This window comes from Bombyx mori, chromosome 24 (assembly GCF_030269925.1).
Source record: "Bombyx mori chromosome 24, ASM3026992v2".
NCBI lineage: Eukaryota > Metazoa > Arthropoda > Insecta > Lepidoptera > Bombycidae > Bombyx > Bombyx mori.
Genome location: NC_085130.1, coordinates 12,990,231 through 13,016,338, shown reverse-complemented (window position 1 = coordinate 13,016,338; position 26,108 = coordinate 12,990,231). Strand labels below are relative to the sequence as shown.

The window sequence follows — 26,108 nt, the reverse complement described above, 5'->3', positions numbered from 1 at the left end:
ACGCGTTCCCTCGACTCGATATCGGAACGAACGGTTCGACAAGTAGTCTCGTATGATGAGCACGAGTCTGTCTGGCACTCCCATGTTATACAGTTTGTATATCAAACCGTTGTGCCAGACTTTGTCGAACGCCTTCGCTATATCGAAGAAGAGGGCTCCTGTCGGAATGGGCTTCCGCCTGTTCAGCCCTAGTAAGATGTGCTCCGTGAGGCGGTGCACTTGATGGACGCACGAGTGTCTGGCGCGGAATCCAAACTGCTCGTCTATAAGAATTTTATTCGCGGATACGAAGTCCCAGAGGCGTTTACGAAGGAGCCGTTCGTATAGTTTGCCTATCGCCGGGAGGAGACTGATGGGGCGATAACTCGCGGTTTCGTTCTTCGGTTTGCCCGGCTTGTGTATGCCGATAACGTCCGCTTCTTTCCACGCCGCGGGAAAGATGCAGTTCGTCATAGCAGCATTTAATATGGTGGCCAACATCGTTATCAGTTGGGCTGGTAACAATTTAAGCGTGCGGTTGCGGATGCCGTCGGAGCCGGGAGCTTTCCGTGGTTGTAGGCTATCGATCGCCTCCTTGACCTCGGAAGTGGTAATGGGGGGTAACGCGTCCGAGGGCGGCAGGGAAGCTCTGCGCTCGACCTCCCTGTCGACGAACTCGGTGTGTTCGGGGTCCGCGTGTTGAGTGCTGGTGGTGCACTGTTCTTGCAGTGCATCGGCCAGCAACTCTGCCTTGTCATCGTCATCGTAAGCCGGTGATTGGCCTGAGGGGCGTACGAGAGGCGGCATAGTGGCTATAGTTTCGGACTTGAGGGTCCTAGCTAGTCGCCAGTATGCTTGGTGGGTGGGCGCGAGTTCTTCTAAATAACTATCCCAGTTTTCGTTTCGGGCGTCGCTTAAGCGGGATTTGACCTCCCGCTGTAAGCGACGCATCCGAGTCCGGTTTGAATCCGTGGGATATCGATCGTAGGCCCGGATTGCCGCGTTTCTAATTCTAACGAGGTCCCTAAGATCGGGGGAAAGTCTGATGCGGTGGAAGCAGTCCTCCACATCGACTTGTTTCGAGGATCTTATGATCGCCGTCGAGACGTGATCAGTGAAGATGTTTATGGATTCGACGGTATCCTCGGGGGATGGAGTTGAATCCGGGCCGCAAGGGAGGATTGGTGGAGCGGTGTCAGCTAAGCACGTGCCCAGCTTCTTCCAATCCACCATGGTCCTCGTATCTGGTTCGCGGTTGGCTGGGCGACCGAGCTGCATGACGACAGGTCGGTGGTCTGAGTCGAGTTCTGACATTGCCTCGATGGAGCGTAAGCGCAGAGTTACGTTCCTCAGCAGTGCCAGATCTATTGTGCTCGGACGACGCGCGGCGTTGTACGTGGGGGTCGGGGGGTTGAATATTTCGAATGTGAGGTCGTCTATGAACGCGTCGAGACGCCTACCGTTCACATTCGTGCGATGGCAGTTCCACCTAGTGTGGTGGCAATTTAAATCGCCTGCCAGGATGACCGCGTCCCCCATACCGAACAGTGTCTCGAGGTCACTGCTCAGGAGGGGTTTGTCAGGGGGGAGATAAACGGATGCGATGACGATCGGCTGGTGTCCCGTCAGCGCGATGCGGCACACTGACGCCTCGATATGTAAGAGCGAGGGAGTATCGAGAGGGACGCAGTGCAGGGCCCTCCTATAGTAAATGACAGTCCCGCCCTTGCGGGCGGAGAGTCTGTCATTCCTAACCATGACGTAATTCGCGACTTTGGGGTCGCGACGCGAGGGCTTTAGGAAGGTCTCCTGCACCAGAAGGATGTCGATGAGATTGTCACGGAGAAACTCATATACTTGATCGCGCTGACGCGCGAGTCCGTTAGCATTATAAAATGCTAACTTTAAGGAACGCGGTTTCTCCCTACCGTTGTTGGCCATTGATTACCGGTAATCAAGCCAGCGTACGCTGGACGGACTCGATGACGTCCATATGGTCGAACGTCGCGTATAGGCGGTCATCGGCCGTGACTGCCCTGCGCATGGCGTCGGCGAACGAGCGCATGCGATCTATATTTATCGCGGCGATATAATCACGCACGATTGAAAAGTCGTTAACGGCTGGCCGGGCGGGGCCGGGGCGAGGCGCGGGACCGGGCGCGGGGGCGGGGCGCGGCGCGAGCAGGGGCTGGGGTGCCGGTGGTTTCCCTGCCAGCGTGAGCGGCAGCGGTTTTGCCCACGCGGAGACGGTGGGCACCGGTGCCGGCACGAAGGCAGGCTTCGGCGCACGGGGCGCCGAAGTCTTTGGGCCGACGGTTTTTGGAGGCGCGTTGGCCAGACGCTTCCGCGGGGCCTTGGGGCATCCGCGGTAGTTGGCTGTGTGGCCCTGCTTCTGGCAGAGCACACAGCTCGGAGGTTCGGTCGCGGTCTCTTTGACCCGCGAACAGTCGGCTGTCGCGTGGTCACCGAGGCACTTTACGCACCGTGGACGCGCGTGGCAGTTGCGCGCGGAGTGGCCGTAAAGCTGGCAGCGGTGGCACTGCCCGGGAGTGCCTTTTCTATATGGGGCCTCGACGGTGACCCCGGATAAGCCGCAAACGGTGCGGAGGCTTGAGGCAATCCGTTTGCCTTCGGCGGTTGGTTCTAACGCGACGAGAACCATATTATATGCGAATTTATCGCGCCCGCTGTGCATTCGGTGCACGCTTACAATCGGGTACGCCTGCCCGATGAGGTCCTCCTTGACCAGCTCGACGTCGAGCTCCTTCGGTACTCCGCGTATTACTACGCGGAGCTCGCGATCCTCCTGGAGCGCATAAGTGTGGAAGCTTATGCGCTCCTTTCGGAGGTGGGCTGTCAGCGCCCTGTGATCGTCCGGTGAGGCCGTTTTGATCTGTATGCCGTGCGCGATGTTACGCGCATGGACGACGTTAACGTTTTGTGCCTTACAGGCACGGGATACGCGATCCCACGCGGTCTTATCTTGTAAAATTACCGGCGGCGGCGCGGGAATTTTGCGGACGGACGCGGGTTGGGGTCGCGGCGACGGGGTTGCGCGGCGAGGGGAGTCGGGTGAGACCACGACTTTAGGCCGCGACGCGTTCGCGGCCTTGGGTTGTTTCGGCGCCGCGGACGGTTCCACGGCGCGGGCGCGTTTCTTCCCGCGCGTGACGGTTTGGAACCCATCGGAGGTTCCGGGTTCGGGGCTGGCGGCCGACTCGAACTCCATCTCCGACTCGGAGTCGGAGCCGGAGCTCGATGCCGCGCAGGACGCTATCGACGCGGGCGCGGGGGTGGGGGGCGACATCGGCGAGTCTGGGATATTCGCGGCGGCGGCGAGCGGTGCGCGGGACTGAGCTGCTAATTTGGCTTTATGGGCCCTAAATTGAGTCATGATGTCCGGGCAAAACTCCCGGACGAAAAGGACGAACATGGCGGGGTCGTCGTCCGCCATGGTGGTTGTGCCCAGGGGGGGCGTCCCCGGGACTTAAAGCAACTCGCCGAAAGGCGAGTCCCCTGAGTAGGAGTTCACCCCTTGTGCTTTACCAGCAACAAGGGGGGGAGTGCCTTTGCCGTGAAAACGGCAGTTGGCTGGGGATTGGGGTGGAGTTTGGAAGGTGGGGCCCCACTGGGTTGTGAGTGCCACAACAAGCGGTGATCGCAGTGGGGGTTCAGTCTTTAAAAAGACTATTTTGCTCGCCGAATAATATAAATAAATTTAATAATATGATATGCGTGAAATGATAGTGAGGATGTCGTTTCGAATGCACAATCAACAAGTTCGAATTGTTTTTACGATCCAAGGTCGCGACGCCAGCGACAATGCGTCAAGAATTCACAACAATGCCGCGATCGGTGCGACAACGACAATGCAGTGAAACTCAGGACACAAGATCGCGACGGCAGCGACAATTTTTCGTAAGAACGCGTCCGGACTGTACGGCGATGCAATCGGAACTGTGCGTCACTTGCGGAAAAGTACCCGATACTTTCTAACCTTACGGCCGAATTCACGGCCTACAGGGCCACCCGCGCAAGTACCCCCCCCCCCCGCCCGCGTCCCTCGCCGCGTCGTTTCGAGCCGCGCAGTCATGCCCCGCCCCCAAATCCAATTCGAGCGCACGTACGCACGTAGCGACTCAGGGAGCGCCTAGCGCCAACGAAGCGCCTAACGCACCCGCGACGTCGTTCACGCCGATTTCGTCCGTCGCGTCGTCCATAATTACCAACTCAGGTTCAGACTCCGATACCGGATCGGAGATGAACTTCGAGTCCGCGACGAGCCCGCAGCCCGGAACCTCGGATGGGTTCCAAACGGTAAAACGCGGGAAAAAACGTACTCGCGTCGTGGAGTCCCGGAGTTCCACGACAAAACAAACAAAGTCAGCGACTGCCTCCCGTCCGCAGGTAGTCGTGACACCGGAGTCGGACTCCGGCCGCCGCGTCCCAAACCCGCGCCCGATCCTAAAGTAGCTGCCCCGCCCCCGCTGATTCTCCAGGAGAAGTCAGCATGGAACCGCGTTTCCCAGGCCCTTCAGGCAAACAAAATTAATTATACCCATGCGCGTAACGTCGCGCATGGGATCCAAATCAAGGTCGCAACGCCGGGCGACCATAGGGCTCTATCCGCGTACCTCCGAAAGGAGAACATAGGTTTCCATACCTATGCTCTTCAGGAGGACCGCGAGCTCCGCGTAGTAATACGCGGAGTTCCGAAGAAACTCGACATAGAGTACGTCAAGGAGGATCTGACCGCTCAGTCCCTCCCGATAGTAAGTGTGCACCGGATGCACAACGGACGGGACAAAAAACCGTACAACATGGTTCTAGTCGCGTTAGAACCAACCCCGGAGGCCAAAAAGAAGATCGCATGTCTCTCGACAGTATGCGGCCTATCCGGGGTCACCATCGAAGCCCCCCATAGACGTGGCACTCCCGGACAGTGCCATAGATGCCAACTCTATGGCCACTCGGCTCGAAATTGCCACGCGCGCCCTCGCTGCGTGAAGTGCCTCGGCGATCACGCCACGTTAGATTGCTCGCGAGTTAGGGAAACCGCGACCGAACCTCCAAGCTGTGTCCTATGCCTTAAGCAAGGGCACCCTGCGAATTACCGTGGATGTCCTAGGGCTCCGCGTAAACGTCCGACCCACCCAGCCCCCCGTACCGTCGGCCCAAAGACTTTCCCGGCCGACAAACCCGCCTTCGTACCGGCTGCGGTTCCCACCGTCTCGGCGTGAAATAAACCGCTGCCGTATACGAAGTCGGGAACACAAACCGCACCCCAGCCCCCGCTCGCGACACGTTTCGCGCCGCAGCCCCTGCTCGCACCTCCCCCCGCGCCCGCGTACCGTCCCCCGCAACCCTCAGCCGTCAACGACTTCGCGCTCGTACGCGACTTCGTCACCACGGTCAACTTCGACCGTCTGCGATCGTTCGCAGACGCGATGCGAAGGGTAATAACCCCCGAACAACGGCTCGCGGCCGCGTTTGAGCACATGGACGTTTAAGAGTCCGTGGCCCGTACTTTCTAAAAATCTACCGGTAATCAATGGCGCAAAACGCTAGAGAGAAACCATATTCCCTTACGTTAGCATTCTATAATGCTAACGGACTCGCGCGGCAACGCGATCAAATTTACGAATTCCTCCGCGACAATCTTGTAGATATTCTGCTAGTGCAGGAGACCTGCCTGAAGCCCTCGCGTCGTGACCCGAAAGTCGCGAATGACGTCATGGTTAGGAATGACAGACTCACCGCCTCCAAAGGCGGGACTGCCGTTTACTATAGGCGGGCCTTGCACGTTGTCCCTCTCGATACTCCCTCGCTCTCACATATCGAGGCGTCAGTGTGCCGCATCTCGCTGACGGGACACCAGCCGATCGTCATCGCATCCGTTTATCTCCCCCCCGACAAGCCCCTCCTGAGCAGTGACATCGAGTCACTATTCGGCATGGGAGACTCTGTCATCCTGGCAGGCGATCTAAATTGCCACCACACTAGGTGGAACTGCCACCGTTCAAACATAAATGGTAGGCGTCTCGACGCGTTTATAGACGACCTTACCTTCGAAGTAGTCGGTCCCCCAACTCCAACATGTTATCCGTATAACATCGCGCTCCGTCCGAGCACTATAGACCTGGCACTGCTGAGGAACGTAACTCTGCGCTTGCGTTCCATCGAAGCAATGTCAGAGCTCGACTCAGACCACCGACCTGTCGTTATGCAGTTCGGTCGCCCCCACAACCCAGTCACAGTTACGAGGACCATGGTGGACTGGAAGAAGCTGAGCAAGTGCTTAGCTGATGCCGCTCCACCAATCCTCCCCTGCGGCCCGGATTCAACTCCATCCCCCGAGGACACAGTCGAATCCCTAAACATCATCACGGATCACATCTCTTCCGCAATCATAAGATCTTCAAAAGAAGTCGATGTGGAGGATAGCTTTCACCGCATCAGACTGTCCCCCGAACTTAGGAACCTCCTAAGAGTTAGAAACGCGGCAATCCGGGCCTATGATCAACTTCCCACACACTCAAACCGGATTCGGATGCGTCGTCTACAGCGGGATGTAAAATCTCGCCTAAGCGACGCCCGAAATGAGAATTGGGATAGTTATTTAGAAGAACTCGCGCCCTCTCATCAAGCATACTGGCGACTAGCAAGGACTCTCAAGTCCGAAACTACCGCTACTATGCCTCTCGTACGCCCTTCAGGCCAACCACCGGCTTTCGATGACGATGACAAGGCAGAGTTGCTGGCCGATGCACTGCAAGAGCAGTGCACCACCAGCACTCAATACGCGGACCCCGAACACACCGAGGCAGTTGACAGGGAGGTCGAGCGCAGAGCTTCCCTGCCTCCCTCGGACGCGTTACCCCCCATTACCTCTGACGAAGTTAGAGAAGCAATAGATAACCTTCAACCTAAAAAGGCACCCGGCTCCGACGGCATCCGCAACCGCGCGTTAAAACTCTTACCAGTCCAACTGATAACAATGTTGGCTACCATCTTAAATGCCGCTATGACGCACTGCATCTTTCCGGCGGTATGGAAAGAAGCGGACGTTATCGGTATACACAAGCCGGGCAAACCGAATAATGAAACCGCTAGTTACCGACCGATTAGTCTCCTCCCAGCGATAGGCAAAATTTACGAACGGCTCCTTCGGAAACGCCTCTGGGACTTCGTTACCGCGAATAAAATTCTAATAGACGAGCAGTTTGGATTCCGCGCCAAACACTCGTGCGTACAACAAGTGCACCGCCTCACGGAGCACATCTTAATAGGGCTAAATAGGCGTAAACAAATCCCGACCGGCGCCCTCTTCTTCGATGTAGCGAAGGCGTTCGACAAAGTCTGGCACAACGGTTTGATCTACAAACTGTACAACATGGGAGTGCCAGACAGACTCGTGCTCATCATACGAGACTTCTTGTCGAACCGTTCGTTTCGATATCGAGTAGAGGGAACTCGTTCTCGTCCCCGTCATCTGACCGGAGTCCCGCAAGGCTCCGCACTCTCCCCGTTACTATTTAGTTTGTATATCAACGATATACCCCGGTCTCCGGAGACCCATCTAGCGCTCTTCGCCGATGACACGGCTATCTACTACTCGTGTAGGAAGATGTCGTTGCTTCATCGGCGACTCCAGATCGCAGTAACCACCATGGGACAGTGGTTCCGGAAGTGGCGAATAGACATCAACGCCACGAAAAGCACAGCGGTGCTATTCAAAAGGGGTCGCCCTCCGAATACCACTTCGAGCACCCCACTCCCCAATAGGCGCGCAAACACCTCCGCCGTTAGCCCCATCACTCTCTTTGACCAGCCCATACCGTGGGCCTCGAAGGTCAAATACCTAGGCGTCACCCTCGACAGAGGGATGACATTCCGTCCCCACGTAAAAACGGTACGCGATCGCGCCGCGTTTAGACTAGGACGACTCTACCCAATGCTTTGTAGACGAAGCAAACTGTCCCTCCGTAACAAGGTAACCCTCTACAAAACTTGCATACGCCCTGTCATGACGTATGCAAGCGTAGTATTCGCTCACGCGGCCCGCACCAACTTGAGACCCCTTCAGGTTATACAATCCCGATTCTGCAGGATAGCCGTCGGAGCACCATGGTTCCAGAGGAACGTGGACCTCCACGATGACCTGGAGCTCGACCCCGTCAGTAAGTATCTACAGTCGGCATCGCTGCGCCACTTTGAGAAGACGGCACGACATGAGAACCCTCTTGTCGTGGCCGCTGGAAACTACATACCCGATCCTGTAGACCGAATGGTAAACCGTCGACGTTGCCCAAAGCACGTCATCACGGATCCTCTTGATCCATTAACGGTGCTTTTAGGCAATACAAGCACCGGTCACCGTCCTCGTCGAACCCGTCGCTTGCGACGAAGGGCCCGACGAGCAAATTAACCCACAGACACAGCCCACTGAGTTTCTCGCCGGATCTTCTCAGTGGGTCGCGCTTCCGACCCGGTGGTAGATTCTGCGAAGCACTGCTCTTGCTAGGGCGGTGTTAGCAATTCTCCGGTTTGAGCCCCGTGAGCTCACCTACACAAGCTAGGGTAAGCTGAAATAGCCTCTCAAGGCTATCAGCACAGGTAGGAAAAGAAAAAAAAATACTGTGCACGCCGAAGATAGGATATACGCGACGTTCGACCATATGGACGTCATCGAGTCCATGCAGCGTACGCTGGCGTAATACCGATAATCGATGGCGTACAACGGTAGGGATAAACCCCGTCAGTGTTGCCACCTTAGATTTATTTAAGGCGCTTGGTCATGAGAAAAATTTCGCCAGATTTCGGAAATTTTGCTAATAAAAAAACCACCAACTTCCGCTAAGTTTTTGAACTTGAATCAGACTATAGAAATCCTAAGTCGATTATGTTTACTGCCAGTTTCACCAGTTCCGTAATAAGAAATATCTACGATTGGTTAAATTACAGTTTTGAATGAACGATTCGTTAGCTATAGACTACGGGAACTCATCTGGAAACTGTAAAACTGGCTCCTATATTCTATTGGCAGTAAAATAAAACCAAATTAATATGTTTATTTTTTAATCAGAAGAGTAAAATAAGAGAAGAACAAGAATTAGAAGAGTAAATTAAAATTCTAGTCTAAAAAAATTCTAGTAAAAATCTTCTACAACTTCATCATCATTCTTACTCGTAGATGCTACCGTCGACGCTAAAGGTGTTGATAGCTGTAGTCTTGTGATTTTGTAAGATTTTTTTGTGTTTAGACCGTTATTAGGTGCTATGACATCGCTTGGTAATTCATAGTTGAAATACTTTGCATCAATAGCTTTAAGCCTATTTTTTATAAAAATAATAGTATTTAAAAGTGGACCAGCCATCCTGTTCCGCAGTTTACTTTTTACAATGCTCATTACACTAAATACTCTTTCGATACCCGCGTATAATGGGACAAAGTAAAAACAAAACATTCATTAACAAACGACCTCGCCTAGGAATTCCCCGGTTATAGAGTACCTAAGCTGAAAACATTATCATGAAATTTCGGGATATCAGGAGATTTCCCTATCAAAGGTATGTTGCCAGATTCCTTATAGAAAAACCGCCAAAAACCACTAAAAATTATAAATGCGCTATAGAATGAAAAAATGTGGTATTTTAAACGCCTCGAAAAATCACCAGTTCTGGTGGGAAAACCACCAAGGTGGCAACGCTGAACCCCGTTCTTTAAAATTAGCATTTTACAATGCCCTCGCGTCGCGAATTACGTCATGGTTAGGAATGACAGACTCTCCGCCTCCAAAGGCGGGACTGTCATTTACTATAGGAGGGCTCTGCACTGCGTCCCTCTCGATACTCCCTCGCTCTTACATATCGAGGCGTCAGTGTGCCGCATCGCGCTGACGGGACACCAGCCGATCGTCATCGCATCCGTCTATCTCCCCCCTGACAAACCCCTCCTGAGCAGTGACCTCGAGACACTGCTCGGTACGGGGGATGCGGTCATTCTGCCAGGCGATTTAAATTGCCACCACACTAGGTGGAACTGCCATCGCACGAATGTGAACGGTAGGCGTCTCGACGCGTTCATAGACGACCTCACATTCGAGATATTCAACCCTCCGACCCTCACGTGCTATCCGTACAACGCCGCGCGTCGTCCAAGCACAATAGATCTGGCACTGCTGAGGAACGTAACTCTGCGCTTGCGCTCCATCGAGGCAATGTCAGAACTCGACTCAGACCACCGACCTGTCGTCATGCAGCTCGGTCGCCCATTTAACCGCGAACCAGATACGAGGACCATGGTGGATTGAAAGAAGCTGGGCACGTGCTTAGCCGACACCGCTCCACCAATCCTCCCCTGCGGCCCGGATTCAACTCCATCTCCCGAGGACACAGTCGAATCCATAAACATCTTCACTGATCACGTCTCGACGGCGATCATAAGATCTTCAAAACAAGTCGATGTGGAGGACTGCTTCCACCGCATTAGACTTTCTCCCGATCTTAGGGACCTCGTAAGAGCCAGAAACGCGGCAATCCGGGCCTACGATCGATATCCCACGGATTCAAACCGGACTCGGATGCGTCGCTTACAGCGGGAGGTCAAATCCCGCTTAAGCGACGCCCGAAACGAAAACTGGGATAGTTATTTAGAAGAACTCGCGCCCACTCACCAAGCATACTGGCGACTAGCTAGGACCCTCAAGTCCGAAACTATAGCCACTATGCCGCCTCTCGTACGCCCCTCAGGCCAACCACCGGCTTACGATGACGATGACAAGGCAGAGTTGCTGGCCGATGCACTGCAAGAGCAGTGCACCACCTGCACTCAACACGCGGACCCCGAACACACCGAGTTCGTCGACAGGGAGGTCGAGCGCAGAGCTTCCCTGCCGCCCTCGGACGCGTTACCCCCCATTACCACTTCCGAGGTTAAGGAGGCGATCGATAGCCTACAACCACGGAAAGCTCCCGGCTCCGGCGGCATCCGCAACCGCGCACTTAAATTGTTACCAGCCCAACTGATAACGATGTTGGCCACTATTTTAAATGCTGCTATGACGAACTGCATCTTTCCCGCGGCGTGGAAAGAAGCTGACGTTATCGGCATACACAAGCCGGGCAAACCGAAAAATGAAACCGCGAGTTACCGCCCCATCAGTCTCCTCCCGGCGATAGGCAAACTATACGAACGGCTCCTTCGTAAACGCCTCTGGGACTTCGTATCCGCGAATAAAATTCTCATAGACGAGCAGTTTGGATTCCGCGCCAGACACTCGTGCGTCCATCAAGTGCACCGCCTCACGGAGCACATCTTACTAGGGCTGAATAGGCGGAAACCCATTCCGACAGGAGCCGTCTTCTTCGATATAGCGAAGGCGTTCGACAAAGTCTGGCACAACGGTTTGATATACAAACTGTATAACATGGGAGTGCCAGACAGACTCGTGCTCATCATACGAGACTACTTGTCGAACCGTTCGTTTCGATATCGAGTCGAGGGAACGCGTTCCCGGCCCCGTCACGTCACAGCCGGAGTCCCGCAAGGCTCCGCCCTCTCCCCGTTACTATTTAGTTTGTATATCAATGATATACCCCGGTCTCCGGAGACCCATCTGGCGCTCTTCGCCGATGACACCTCCATCTACTACTCATGTAGGAAGAAGGCGTTGCTTCATTGACGACTTCAGACCGCAACTACCACCATGGGACAGTGGTTCCGGAAGTGGCGCATCGACATCAACCCCACGAAAAGCACAGCGTTGCTCTTCAAAAGGGGTCGCCCTCCGAACACCACGCTGAGCATCCCCCTCCCGACTAGGCGCATCAACACCTCCGCCCCCGCCACTCACGCCAATCACGATGTTCGACCAGCCCATACCGTGGGCCCCGAAGGTCAAATATTTAGGCGTCACCCTCGAAAGTAGGATGACATTCCGCCCTCACATCAAGACGGTACGCGACCGTGCCGCCTTCATTCTAGGACGTCTCTACCCGATGATATGTAGGCGAAGTAAAATGTCCCTTAGAAATAAGATGACACTCTACAAAACTTGCATACGCCCCGTCATGACCTATGCAAGTGTAGTGTTCGCTCACGCGGCCCGCATACACATAAAATCATTCCAAATTATTCAATCCCGTTTCTGCAGGATAGCCGTCGGAGCCCCGTGGTTCGTCAGGAACGTCGACCTCCATGACGACCTGGACTTAGAGTCCATCAGTAAGTATCTACAGTCGGCTTCGATGCGCCACTTCGATAAAGCGGCACGACACGAGAACCCTCTCATCGTGGCCGCCGGTAACTACATTCCCGATCCTGCGGACCGAATGGAAAGCAGTCGACGTCGCCCATAACACGTCATCTCGGATCCTCCCGATCCACTAACGGTGCTTTTAGGTACTTCAAGCACCGGTCACCGTTCCCGTCGAACCCGTCGCTTGCGACGAAGGGCTCGACGAGTAAATTAACTCTCAGACACAGCCCACTGAGTTTCTCGCCGGATCTTCTCAGTGGGTCGTGTTTCCGATCCGGTGGTAGATTCTGCGAAGCACGGCTCTTGCTAGGGTTTGTGTTAGCAACGTCATCAGGTTTGAGCCCCGTGAGCTCACCTACTAAAGTTAGGGTTACGCTGAAATAGCCACTAGGGCTATCAGCTTAGGTAGGAAAAAAAAAAAAAAACAAACAAAAAAAAAAAACCGATGTTCCGTAATATTTCCTGAACCATGCGTCCGATTGACTTGAAACTTGGTATCCATTTAGAAAATACATGTACTCAATGGATAGGCTAATATCTATATGAGTGTTGGACTCCCTACACCAGATGCGGGGACGTTAATGATGAGAATCTTTATGGGAGCGAGAAATAATAAAGTTAATTTTAAATGCCCAGCGAAGCGGACGGGTACAACTAGTATTATATATTATTATATTTCTTCTGTGTGTGTATTTGTCACTGAACTCCTCCTAAACAGCTGGACCGCGGGGCGAGTGAGGGAAAGCTCTCCTCACTACGCAGAAACCCGCCGCCGCCGAGCAGGGGGTCGGGATCGGGGTCGTATCCGTGACCTGGCCCCCTAAGAGCTAGGGGTCCCACCCGTTTTGTGCGGGGAGGGACCCAGACGTGGGGTGGCGTGCTCTGCACGCTCACCCGCAATGGGAAGCCGGGTGATGGTAGACCGCGTTCCCCCGACCGCTCTGGGGGAAGGTGTAACGCGGCGCCATCAAAGCGGGCTCTCGGCCCGCTGAACGAGGGAACCGGTGGTCGTGTCGCTGGCGGCCACCGGTCCGGCGTCCGTGGGACGGTGGGATGGATGTAATGTGCTCTGCGTCAACCCTGTCCCGCCGTTTCAATAGCCCCGACTGGGCTCCGGCCCGGTCCGAGGTAGGGCGCCGGTTGTGAGCGGCAGGAGTTTTTAGTGAGGTTCAACTCCCACATACCCCACCTGCCGCGCGGGTGGGGATCCGGCGATTTTCTCCTGTGGAAAAAAAAAAAAAAAAAAAAAACAGCTGGACCGATTTTAATGAAATTCTCTGTGTACCTTTAGGTGGATTCGAGAATGGGTTAGATTTACAAATCAGCCCGGCAGATAGCGCTGCAGTCGGTGTCTAAATTATCTTTCGTAGAAATAATTTAAATGACAAAACAACGCTTGCCGGGTCAGCTAGTATTTTCGTAATGTCTCGTTCGTAATGTTTGTTTTGTCAAGCTACGGAACTGAGTTCAAATTGTTTTTAGACTTTAACCTTTCTTAGACGTTAGTTAGTCAGTGAAAACGAAAGGTATTATTAGAAACGTTAGGTAAGAAGAAAAAAAAAAGGTTAAAAAAACACGCTTTTATAGAAAATCCAACTAAAAAATTATAAATCAATTTATTGTAAAAAAGGCGTGGACTGTGCATGTTTTTTTTAACTCCTATTTATTTTTCATCCATACATTATTCATTATTGTTTATTCACGCAAATACAAAAATATCTTATTAGCTAAGCGAAAAAAAGAAGGCGCTCCAATTAATTTGTTGTTTTGACTGCCGAAAGTAAATAATAACAAGAAACTCAGCGGGCATGTGTTTTTTTTAAATATTAGTTTTTTTATATTAGTTTTTTTTTTAATATCCATTTTTACAATGAGTATTATAACGTGACAATTCGATTCGTAATGGTTTGATTCTCACAAAGAGACCTTAAGAAAGCCCAATTGCCAAAACCGACAACCCAGGACAGATCAGCCTGGCGCCGTAGAGTGAGGAGACCTGACCCCAGATAACGGGAACGGAGACGGATAGTAGTAGTAGTAGGTTTGATTCTCGCATCTACTAGTTCGGCAAGCAAGCAAGAAGGGTCGTCGTACCCCCTTTCGGGGGTACGGAACGGGCCTCGGGGCAATCCCCACTGCCCGGGACGAAGCTCCCTGCCACACAGGGCAGGGGTGATGTGGATGCAAGATGTTATACTAGGGGGGGGCTGTTCGTTATGCGCGTCTCGGCGCACTACATCGACAAAATAAATAAATACTTAAATATAATACGATGGGCTTGAATGGCTCCAGGGATGACGCCCGGCAGCAGGATCCTCCGGCGTCGTGTTGTCCTCTGCTTCCTAAAGCTAATTTTTTTTTTTTTTTTTTTTTTTTTTTTTTTTTTTTTTTTTTTTTTTTTTTTTTTTTTTTTTTTTCCTTACTGACTAACTACAAGCTAACTAAAACTAAACTACACTACTATTTACAACAGCACAGGACAACAGTCAGCGGATACGAGGGGCCCGCCACCGGCCCCATGCCGCGGCCCCGCCTCTACAAGTCAGAGGGGGAGCCGCGGCACTAGTAAGGCGCTCACCCGCTCCGGGCTCCCCAGAAGGGGAAGTCCGTCACGGGGAGGGGCCGACTTAAAACACTCCCCAGACGGGGGAGTGGTCCACCCTCTGGGGTGGAAAATGGGTCCCCATAGGGGGGCACCCCAACAATGTGGGGGGAAGTGACGAGTGTGGACAGCTCAGTCCCATGGGGGCACTCATTATGAGCACTCCCATATCACTCCGATTAAGCCGACTATCTTACCATAGCCGGGGGTTCCAGTAGCTCCCTTGGTAGCGCCAGACCATCAGGTGGTCTAGCGTGCAAGGGAGCTAAATTGTGGAGATGCTCGTGGGGTCCACCGTCAGCCCGCTCGTAAAGATTACGAGCTAGCCTCCGGATGAACTCCTCGAGCGACTCCACATCCAGATCCCGGGCGATTACGGCATTACTGACGTAACGCCCTGCTCCGACTATCGTGCGAAGAGCCAGATTCTGCTGGGCCTGTAACTTCACCCGCATGGCCTGCGGGATGAGGTGATACCAGGCCGCAGCTGCGTACGTGATACGGGAACGGACATACGTCTTATAAATGCCGAGCTTAGTCCTGACCGGCAACCTGGAGGCCAACACCGGCCGGAGGAGGAATCTCGCATAGCGAGCTGCCGCCAACGCCGACATGGCGTGGGCGGTCATCCTCAAACTCCGGTCGATATCGACCCCCAAGTACCGGACGCTGGATCCAAACTCGACATTAGCGCCACGGAGACTGAGCTGTCCCGGGACGACTGTTGTGCGGACTGGACCGAAGAGAATAGCCGCAGTCTTCCCCACGTTGACCGCGACCCTCCATCGGTCCAGCCACTGGGGCAGTAAGTCCAATAACCTCTGCATCCTCGAAATGGCCGCAGAGGGGAAGTTGGATGACGCGAAGTAGGCGCTGTCGTCGGCAAACAGCGCCAACTTCACGTCGGCTTCCCACGCTTGGAGGTTGCCCTCGAGCGTGGGAATATCGTTGGTATAGAGAGCGTAGAGGAATGGTGCCAGGACGCTCCCCTGCGGAACTCCGGCCGTGACTGGGCGCACCGACGACTTGGCGCCCTCGACCGCGACAAGGAAGGATCTTCCCTCCAGGTACGACCCCAGCAGTCGCACGTAGGCGTGCTGGAGGTCCGTGTTCTGCAACAGCTTGTGGATCAGTCCCGCATGCCAGACACGGTCGAAGGCCTTCTCGATATCGAGAAAGACTGCGGCCGTGTACTGGCGCGCGTTGGACCGATCCGCCAAGTGATGCATGACGCGGACCAATTGCAGCGTTGTCGAGTGACCGCTACGAAACCCGAATTGCTCGGGTCTGAGAAGGATGTGCGGCGACATCCTTCTCAGCAGCAGCCGCTCGAACAACTTGCCCACGTGCGACAGCAACGTGATCGGACGATAACTGGAGGGATTTCTCCTGTCCTTGCCGGGTTTGGGCAAGGCGATAACCTTGCCCAATTTCCAAATTCCCGGGAAGTGTCCTGTGGACAGAATGGAGTTGAACAGCCGTGTCATATATGACACGACCGTTTCAGGGAAGTGGAAAAAAGCGAGGGAGGGAATACCGTCCTCGCCCGGCGCCTTGCGCCTCTTCATCCGCTTGATGATGAGGCGCAATTCGCTGGGAGTGATGAGATCACCATCTCCCAACGGTGGCACCGGGGAGGAGAGTAGGCTTGCTACGCTCTCTTCCACCGATTGGTGGAATGCGGCCTCTGAGGGTGCAGAGTCATTAGGAGCGAACTGCCGCTCCAGCATTTCGGCCAGGATATCGGCGCGGGCCTGAGCCGAGAAGCATCGGTTGCCCCTCTCGTCCACGAGTGGACAAGTCGGGGCAGGCCGATTTGAGAGCTGGCGACAAAGCCGGTGGAGGGATACTGAGGAGGGGTCCTCGCGGGCCTCCTCGATCCTCTCCTGCCAGGCATAGCCCCTAAAGGTGCTAATCTTTGTCGCCAGCTCCGCTTCCAGCTCATTAAGCTCGCGCTTTATCCTGGGACAACGAGTTGTCGCCCAGAGCCTCCTCAAGCCCCTCTTCCGGCGAATAATCGCCTTCAGATGGGCCGGGAGTATACCTCTGGGCCCGCCGCTGGGCACAAGAGTCGTCGCCTGGTCGATCGCTCCCCTGATGGAGTCAACAAGGCGGGTTGCCGCATCGTCGACCCCATCAGGGGTGTTGGGGTCCTGAATCACGGGAAGGTCGACTAGTCGTCTCTTAAAGAGCTCCCAGTCGACCTTCGGTCGTAGGGGCGAGGTCGCAACCCGGGTGAGCCCCATTCCCAGTGTCACCAGGACAGGGAGATGTGGGGTACCCAGGTCGTACAGTGCCTCGATCGTTACGGGGCACCGTAGCCCCTTGTGCACACACACATCCAGCACATCGGGCTGATATCGCGCGGCGGTCGGGATGTGTGTGGGTTCGTCGGGGCCGACCACAGAGTAGTCGCCCCTATCGGCATCTTCTAACAGCCGCCTGCCCACTGCTGAGTTAAGTCGGGAGCCCCACGCGACGTGCTTCGCGTTGAGGTCCCCGACCAGCAGAGCTGGGCGGCTGTCGTGATTCAGGGCCCGCCTTATGTCCTCAGGGTGAAATTCAGGCCCCGGGGGTCTATACGCGGCATAAATCCGCATATCTCCCCCCGAGGTGTGTACCCTCACACCGACTGACCTTGTCGATGTGAAGGACAGCAAATCCAACTGATCATGCACCACGTCCCGCCTGACGAGGGCCGCAGTGCCCCTGAACGGCCGCCCGGCAGGGGTAAGCTCGTCACGTCGGTACATGAAGTAGTTTGGAATCCTGAACGCATCCTGAGGACGTAGCTTGGTCTCGCCCAGGAGCACAACCTCTGGGTTATACTCCCGGGCGAGAACAAGCAGGTCGTTCTTTCGGGACTTTATCCCGTCGGGGTTCCAATAAATGATGCGCAGCTCCTGGCTAGCCATTGAACTGCGCAATCATTCGGTAGAACCCCGACAGGAGCGCCCCGAAGGGACTGGCTCCCGAGGCGATCTCACGGATTACTCCGGAGATCACCTCGGACAATTTCTCCCACAGTGCGAGCAGCCATGCAGCAAAGCCGGCAGGCTGGGAGGCCTGTCGACCGCTGCGGCGCTCGCGCTGAGGGCGGGGGGGTAGGGGGGGCTGGTTGTTCAAGTCGTGCTTGCCTTCGGCCGGATGGGCTGTAGGCAGTGGTTGGCTTGATGTCGGTTGTTGGGCAGTAAGGGGGGCCTCAGCGACCTCCATGGTTTCGATATTGGTTTGTTGGGGTTCTGGCAATGTGGGCTCAGATGTACCCCTTAGTCTCTCTCTTTCTTCCCTTTTTCTTAATTTCCTTTTAGCCTTTTTCCTCTTGTTCTTCTCCCTTTTAGTGGACGTAGGGCCGCTAGTCGGGAGTAGTTTAGGCACTGGTATACCAGCAGATGTACGACCACGGGGAGCAGGAGTGGGTTTGGGTTTATTTATCCGCCGTGGTGGGTTGGCCTGTGCCATCAGCGTAGGCGCCGATGGCAGTGCCTCCACCACCACAGCAGACGGAGCGGAGTGGGATGGGGGAGGGGGCTGGGAAGTTTTCCCTTTCCCCTTCCCCTTCCCTTTTGCTACAGGTACTGAAGCCGGAAGAGCTGTACTCCCGGCCCGAGGCGCCTGTGGTACAGGAGGAGGGACGGTTACTCCCATCATCCTGGCCCGTTTGCGGAAGACCGCACACCGTCTGTCTACGGCGGCGTGGTCCTTCCCGCAGTTGGCACAGGAGAACGGGCCGTCCCTCGGCCTCGGGCAGTCCGCTACGATGTGCTCCCCGGCACACCTTACGCAACGGACCGCACGATGACAGTTGTAGGAGGCGTGTCCGAAGGCCTGGCAGCGATGACACTGCGCAGGCCCTCGGATTGGACGCCATCCTTCGACCGTCACCCCCGGCAGGTACAGCAGTTCGTTGACTGCGTACAAGCGGGCGAGGTCGTCCTTCGAGAGGTGGTCCAGAGCTACGTGAAACACGCAGCCCGGACGCCCTCTTTGGGACCTAATGCACCTGGCATATCGGGCCGGGAATCCCAGCTCCTTCAGGGCATTGATGATTTCTGCCTCGTCGGTGTCGGCAGGGAGGCCCCGGACCGCCACCTTCGAAGGCATCTCCTCCGCCAGGGCGTAACAGTACCATTTAATGGTACCGTCCCTGGCAGAGGCCTCCGACAGGTAGGCCTGGACCGCCCTATACTCCTCAGCCGACGTCGGCAGAAATCTGAAACCGGCGCCGAAGGGTCGCACCGAGGGGGCGCGGCCCAGGCGCTCCCTAATGGCCGCCATGTGGCGGGACCAATTTGGAAGGGCCTCCACCATAATTGGCGGGTGTCGGCGCAGTTCCTCCTGGGCGCGACCCTTCGGCCTCGGGGGAGGGACTCGTGAGGATTGGGAAGTCCTCTGGGCGGTAGGGATACCTGGCCTAGCTGCCATGGCAGCATAGGAGGTGGAGGGAGTGGGGTTGGGCTTAGTGACTTGTTGAGGTCTGGTAGACTCGAGGTCCATGTACCTGGTCGAATCCAGGTTGCCCGCCGTGCCGCTTAGGGCGGGGGCACCTCGGGTTGAGTCTACCGGGATTGGAGATAGCGTTGGGGAAGGAGAGCGAGGAGGGGATCTTACTTGCCTTGGGGCTGTCCCTGTCCTGGCGGGAGCCCTAGGCTTAGGAATTGGTTGAGCTGGGATTGGACTCCCAGAGGGGGACGAAGACCTAGACGAGGAAGGAGTGACCGATTCGGTTGAGGAGTGTGCAGAGGATGTGGTCGCACTCTCCTCTCCCTCCGATCTAGACGAGGGGCCTATTCTAGGACGCTTGTCCTTTTCGCTCGATGAGCCTCGGTCAGACTCGGACCTGGCCTTCTTCCGCGGCCGAGAGGGCCCAGAGGGATCGGTCAACGGGGGAAGGACATCTTCCTCCGGTTCGATCCTCGGAGTCCTCTGGGCCGCGACCGGAGGCCCGGGCCGGCTGTCCGTCCCGAGTCCCATCGAGACTGTACGGGTTGCTGGTGCTGGTCTGAATCTTAGACTCGACATAACTTGGCGTCCCTTACGGGACGGGCCGGGGGTGCTGATAATGGGGGGTGATGTCCCCCCAGACATGTTTTAGCCAATTATTTTAACGGGTCCCACGACTGTCGGTACATCCGTGATAGTTACTATATAACCATATACTTCCGCTAACCGACCGATGTATTTGTTGGCTTTAACTAATAAATTAATAGGTGCTTATAATTAACTGAACTAAACTAATTAACTGGTCAAAGATACCCTAATTTAAGCTACTTGAAAAGAATTATAGAATAATAATAATAAAAAATTGGATTAAACTAATAGCAAAGACAAAAAATTGAACATACACTAAAATTAATCTGCAACGGTCCACCCTGCAGGCATCCGCCGCAGCCGGCCACTTGTAGTGTGCGTAGGAAAATTAACATAAAATAATAAAAATCTACAAAATTAACAATGTACTTACTATTGAAGACTCGAGTTCTTATTTATATGCATCTAAATGTTGTAAAATATTCAACCTAGTAAATACTAAACTATAATAATTTGGTGTAAAATAAAGAAATAAGGAGACTATTAACAATTATGTATATGTATGCGTCGAGCGTTCAATCGCCCCGACACGATACCGATGGACCTGCAGGATTCCACCCCAGCTTGTAGTAAGGTGGGGATAGAATTCCAACAGACACATAAATTTAATCTACAATCTACAAAGAAAACAAACTACTGTAAGTCGGCAACGACGGGGAAACCTACAGCGTGTTCGTACTAATTACTAAAAGAAAAATTGAAATGACCACTTACAAGGGTCGGTCGGTTCGCCAATATTGGAACGTAAAAATTAAATTTATATTTACATGAATTTAAAATATTAAAACTATGGAGGGTATATTTGAAAAGACTTAATTATAGTAAATAGATCTGCCACAGTGGCGCTAGTGGGTGATTACAAAATAGGAATTATAATTAATATCTCAAAATTAGTTTAAATAATTAGTAATAGAAATAATAACAATTTAAAGACAATAAAGCAAGAATAAAGAAAACTACTATGAACTACTACTATATCTAAAAACAAACTGTATACGGGGTTCCCGACGTTGCCGAGGTCCACCACCGTAAATCGGCTTACGCGGGTTTAGTAACAGCCCCTCCTAACCCCGAAGGGTAGGGGAGGACTGGGAACGGACACAGATGGCCAGACTCGAAGGCGCTAACGTAACTCGGTTTTTATTCTTAGAATAAAATGAGTACGCAGCTTTTCCAGGCTGAACGACAACTACCCGCAATTAACCAATGTTAGGAAAGAAAGTGTCGAACAACTCACCTGTTCCCGGGTCCTGCGTTACGTTGCTCGGAACGTCTCCGCGCCGAAACAACACCGCTAGATAACAACACGCACGCTTTGGGCACTCACTATCCGCACAGCACAACACAGTAGGGGCCTCGTAGCACTGGTGTCCCGGGCACTAGTTCGGCGTGGAAATCAGAACTTAATGATGTGGACTCCTTTACACGTGTTGGCTACTTTGCACTGTGCAACAATAGATGGCGCTGTTAGGTTTTTCTGAATCGCGCTATTGTTGCTACCAACGGCTTTATATAAAAATGTGTAGTTTAAACAGCAGTTCTCACCAGTTCCGATTGCATCACCTTACAGTCCGGACGTGTTTTTGCGAGAAACTGTCGCTGCCGTCGCGATATCGTGTCTTGAGTTTCGCTGCATTGTTGTTGTCGCATCGATCGCGGCATTGTTGCGAATTCTTGACGCACTATCGCTGGCGTCGCGACCTTGTGTCGTAAAAGCAACTCGAACTTGTCGATTGTGCATTCGTAACGACTTCACATTATCATCCACTCATATCATTTATTAAATTTATTTATTTATTCGGCGAGTAAAACAGTCTCTTTCGAGACTAACCCCCCGCTGAGATCACCGCTTGTTGTGGCATTCTCACAACCCAGTGGGGCCCCACCTTCCCAAACTTCCACCCCAATCCTAGCCGACTGCCGTTTTCACGGCAAAGGCACTCCCCCCCCTTGGAGCTGGTAAAGCTCAGGGGGTGAACTCCTACTCAGGGGACTCGCCTTTCGGCGAGTGAGCCTTAAGTCCCGGGGACGCCCCCCCCGGGCAAAAACGAAAAAATGGAAGAAGAGCTTTTAGGGTTTCTCGGGTTACTTGCCGAGAAGTACCCGGTTCTATCCAAAAAACGTACTCGCGCCGTGGAGTCCCGGAGCTCCACGACAAAACAAACAAAATCAGCGACTGCCTCCCGTCCGCAGGTAGTCGTGACACCGGAGTCGGACTCTGGCCGCCGCGCAACCCCACCGCCGCGTCCCAAGCCCGCACCCGCGCAAAAAACCGTCGCCCCGCCCCCGCTGATTCTCCAGGAGAAGTCAGCATGGAACCGCGTCTCCCAGGCCCTTCAGGCAAACAAAATAAATTATACCCATGCGCGTAACGTCGCGCATGGGATTCAAATAAAGGTCGCAACGCCGGGCGACCATAGGGCTCTATCCGCGTACCTCCGAAAGGAGAACATAGGTTTCCATACCTATGCTCTTCAGGAGGACCGCGAGCTCCGCGTAGTAATACGCGGAGTTCCGAAGGAACTCGACATAGAGTACGTAAGGGAGGATCTGACCGCTCAGTCCCTCCCGATAGTAAGTGTGCACCGGATGCACAACGGACGCGACAAAAAACCATATAACATGGTTCTAGTCGCTCTAGAACCAACCCCGGAGGCCAAGAAAAAGATCGCATGTCTCGCGACAGTATGTGGCCTATCCGGGGTTACCATTGAAGCCCCCCATAGACGTGGAACTCCCGGACAGTGCCACAGATGCCAACTAACTTTTTTTTTTTTGTTGGGCGGTACTTGTGAAGTAGGTTGTGATTAAAAGTGCTCTTAGTTAAATACATTTTTAAAATAGTAAATCAGTTTAATTTTAAAGTGTAATGATATATATGCATAGACTGTAACACTTTTAACCTGCCGGCAGTGATTCCACTGGATAAAAACACTACAGAACTTTTTTTTTTTTTTATTAAACTTCACAATCTCACAATGGAAGGTATTCAGCAGTCCATGGCACAATTGACTGATACATTCAACAAGAAATTTGCAGAATTTGAGGTAAGACAGCAGAAACTGAGCGCTCCCTCCACTTCAACACTCTCCACACTGGAAGAAGAGTTTCTTGCTTTTAAAACTTTCACTCTGAATGCGCTTCGTGCACTACAGACTCAAGTGGAGCTCATTTCACTTGAAAATGATCGCCTAGAAATGCACTCAAGGAGAAAAATTCTTCTGATACACGGTGTTCCTGAACAACAGAAAGAGGACACTTTAGCTACAGTTGTCGAAACCATTGTCAGTAAATTGAAACTTATGGACTTTAATACATCTAACATTTCCCGGTGTCACAGAATGGGTAAAACATTTACTCCAGAAAGATCTAGGCCCATTCTTTTGAAGCTATGCGACATGAACCTGCGTTCTAAGGTTTGGGCTGCCAAGACTTCGCTCAAGGACTCAGGAATAACACTCTCCGAGTTCTTGACTAAAAGACGTCATGATATTTTTATGTCTGCACGTCAACGCTTCGGAGTAACCAGGTGCTGGACTCGGGACGGCTGCGTTTACGTTCAGGGATCGGATGGGGTGCGACATCGTGTCGAAGTGATGTCTGATCTGGATGCTCTTGCCAAGACGACTATGCCGGAAGATGCTGCTCAAAAGAGGGCACAAACCGGCAAGGACACAAAGGAGTCTGCAGCTGCGACCAGACCAAAACGTGTGGCTGCGAACAAGAAGTAGTGTTCGTTCTCGGTGTCATTCACTGCTTCTTTATTTGTTACCCACTGCAATTGTCTGTCCATTATTGTCATTGTCCAAATTTAGTAATAACTGATGTAGAATGTGGTTTAGAATTTAGTTAAAATATTATTTTTATTAAGTAGGTAAATACTCAAAGTTATTGTATTTTTGACTGTTGACATTACTTGTCATTAGTAGTTGTTGTTTTTGTATAAGGCTATGGAAGCTGCCATACAGCCACTCTGTTTATATGTTATTTGTTACGTTTTGTTTTTGCTGTTACATTATTCTTACGTTCTATTAATGTTTTAACAACTTTTTAAGTTTCCTTTTATTTTTAATTACCTATTAGTGTTATAATTAGTTATTTTTAATAATTTTGTGTTAATATTTTTTTTTTTTTTTTGTATTTGTTTTGTTTTAATTTATAAATAGTTTATTTTATTTTATTCTACATCAGTTCGTAATTTACAATTGCACTTCATGTTGTATTTGGCAAATGCAATGCACATGGTAAAATTTGTTTCTGTCTTGTTTAAGTTTTAATTTTTAAGTTTTCTCTTCGTATCAGACGCCGGCAGGTTGAGTGAATGTATTTATTTTTTTGTTTATTAGTATTGTTTATGTATATATATATATATATATATATTATTGTTAGTGTTATATATATTTTTGTTACTTATTTGTGTTTATAATAGGTATTATCTTTATGACTGATATGTTGAATTGTAGTGATAGTAGTGACTATTTATCTATTACTTCATCCAGTAGCGGAAGTGAAGATAGCTTCTTGAGTATCCCTTCTCTCGCAGAAACGTTGGACTCTAATTTCTCCGATGTGCCTAGGAATCTGAATGTAGTTCACATAAATGCGCAGAGCATTCCGGCTCATTTCTCTGATATGCTGGTATCTTTTGATATAAAAAACATCCATGCTGTATTAGTCTCCGAGTCTTGGCTTAAACCGTCTCTTCCTTCTATCTCGTATTCTTTACCCGGCTTCAACCTAATTCGCAATGATAGAATCGGCAAAGGCGGCGGTGGTGTTGCCATATATCTACGCTCCCATATACCATATACTATCGTTAGCGCCTCCGACCAATCACCCTTGCCGAATGTCAGCGAGCACTTGTTCATTGAAGTCGGTCTAACACATGCTAAAATCTTACTTGGAGTCTTTTATAGCCCATCTCTTCACATTAATTATTTTTCTTCTTTTGAAAAGGTCTTGGAAGACCTACTTCCTTGCTATGAGCACACCATAATTATGGGTGACTTCAATACCTGCCTTCTTAAACGTGATCATCGTTCTTCTTCCTTAGAAAGCATTGTCACGTCGAGCAACATGCACATTCTCCCACTTAGCGCTACCCACCATTTTCCAAATTCTTCCCCATCCCTGCTTGATCTCATCTTAGTTTCTTCCCTAGAGCATGTTGCCAGGCACGGACAATGCTCAGCTGACTCTTTTTCCTACCATCATCTGATTTTCTTATCCTACAAAATTCGGCCTCCTAAACGTAAACCTACTGTTATTCTGCAACGCAATTTTGGTAGAATGGACATGGATGCATTTGTTGCGGATGCCAAAACTGTAGATTGGGAGCCTGTGATAGCGGCTAGCTCAATCGATGACCAAGTGGCAATATTTAATTCACTAATGATCAGTTTATATGACATCCATGCTCCCTTAAGGGCGATAAAAATTAAACATCAGCCGGCGCCTTGGATCACTGACCATATTAGAGATCTGAAGAGGAGGAAGTCTGCGGCTAAGACTAAGTATAAGTTGCGCCCAACCGAGTTTAACCGAACACGTTATGTTAAGATCAGAAATCGTTGCAATATGGTGTGTAGAGACGCTCAAAGACGTCACATTCATGATTCCGTTAAAGTTGAAGATCCAGCAAAAGTCTGGAAATTTCTAAGGTCATTAGGAGTTGGTAAATCTCGTCAAGAGTGTAATTCTACAAACATTAACATTGATCAGATGAACATTTTCTTTACTTCTTCGTCTTTATTAGATGACGTTGTTAAGTCATCTACCATTAATTCTCTTTCTAACATTACCGCTCCTGACCATTCTTCTTTTAAATTTCGTCAATTCACAGCTTGTGATGTTCGAAGGAGTATCCTTTCTATAGCGTCCAATGCTATCGGAACAGATAGTATAAGTCGTAATATGGTCATCCCATTAGTTGATATCCTGCTTCCTATTCTTTGCCACGTCCTTAATTATTCAATTTCCAACTGTGTGTTTCCTTCTGTTTGGAAAGAAGCACAGATAATACCTCTGCCAAAAAAACCTAACCCTAAATCCTTTTCCGACTATCGACCTATATCCATTCTTCCTTTCCTATCTAAAGTCCTCGAACGCCTTATCCATAACCAGTTGAGTTCGTTCCTTAATAGTCATGATCTCCTGAACCCCTTTCAGTCCGGTTT

The 26,108-nt window shown here is 51.9% G+C and overlaps 2 protein-coding genes across 2 annotated transcripts in view; one reads left to right on the top strand and one right to left on the bottom strand.

Annotated features, from left to right (window-relative positions):
- LOC134201321 (uncharacterized) overlaps positions 1–9,103 on the top strand; it is a 31,672-nt gene extending 22,569 nt beyond the window's left edge. Inside the window, exon 4 of the mRNA XM_062675846.1 lies at positions 9,065–9,103. Coding sequence (XP_062531830.1) covers positions 9,065–9,103 — 39 coding nt within the window. The remainder of the gene's footprint in view (positions 1–9,064) is intronic.
- Positions 9,104–9,128: 25 nt separating this feature from the next.
- On the bottom strand, positions 9,129–19,929 carry LOC134201320 (serine/arginine repetitive matrix protein 1-like). The gene is made up of 3 exons (XM_062675845.1): positions 19,251–19,929; positions 17,933–18,713; positions 9,129–9,312 (listed from the first exon to the last, which is right to left on the bottom strand). Exons 1-3 carry the CDS (start codon positions 19,927–19,929, stop codon positions 9,129–9,131), a joined length of 1,644 nt encoding a protein of 547 aa, XP_062531829.1.
- Between the last annotated feature and the right edge of the window lie 6,179 nt (positions 19,930–26,108).

Coding starts and splice junctions, on each gene's coding strand:
- LOC134201320 (XM_062675845.1), bottom strand. CDS start 19,929: ATGTCTGGGGGGACATCACCCCCCATTATCAGCACCCCCGGCCCGTCC. Junction 18,714..19,250: donor TGCCATGGCAGCTAGGCCAG/GTATCCCTACCG, acceptor TGACGGTCGAAG/GATGGCGTCCAATCCGAGGG. Junction 9,313..17,932: donor CCCCTACCCCCCCGCCCTCA/GCGCGAGCGCCG, acceptor TATAAAAAATAG/GCTTAAAGCTATTGATGCAA.